Consider the following 531-nt stretch of genomic DNA (forward strand, 5'->3'; position numbering starts at 1 on the left):
ATGATAATGAGAATTATGAGAATTTTAAAATTGAAAACATAACAGCATATTTTTTTGTCTTTCTGCTTATAGGTATTGTGAGTAACAAAAGTGATGACCAACCATATAGCTGGTCTGAGACACCTTATCATCCACCTACACAGGCTTATAAACAGGACCCAGTGTGCTTAGGTACCGATGGCAGATTGTACACCAACATCTATTGTCCCGTTCAGGTATTACTTTTACCTGGTGTGAAAGTTATGACTTAATTTATGTGTATGATTACTGAAAACTTTAATATCAGTACATAGGTCAAAGTTTTTAGTGCCCAGAAAATTTATAACAGCAAAAGAGTATTGAAGAGAGTCATTGCGATATATAGAAATACTAATGGTTCACCCCAGAGATAAAATTATCCACATGTGAATAATAGAAACTGTAATATGTTGAAGCTATAGGCAACCTTTTTTATACAACTCCTTAACCCCAAAAGGATGGCAAGATATAGAGCTTCATGTTCACACAAAGTGGAGATTTTTTCATTTCCTC

The 531-nt window shown here is 34.1% G+C and overlaps 1 protein-coding gene across 4 annotated transcripts in view; it reads left to right on the forward strand.

The window, feature by feature from the left end:
- The window catches only part of LOC119591460 (iduronate 2-sulfatase-like), a 12581-nt gene that overhangs the window by 5451 nt on the left and 6599 nt on the right, over positions 1–531 (forward strand). For all 4 annotated transcript variants that reach the window (XM_037940198.1, XM_037940196.1, XM_037940199.1 and 1 more), the window contains exon 5: positions 73–215. In XM_037940198.1, the coding sequence (XP_037796126.1) occupies positions 73–215 (143 nt within the window). The remainder of the gene's footprint in view (positions 1–72; positions 216–531) is intronic.

This window comes from Penaeus monodon, chromosome 28, assembly GCF_015228065.2.
Source record: "Penaeus monodon isolate SGIC_2016 chromosome 28, NSTDA_Pmon_1, whole genome shotgun sequence".
Taxonomy (NCBI): domain Eukaryota; kingdom Metazoa; phylum Arthropoda; class Malacostraca; order Decapoda; family Penaeidae; genus Penaeus; species Penaeus monodon.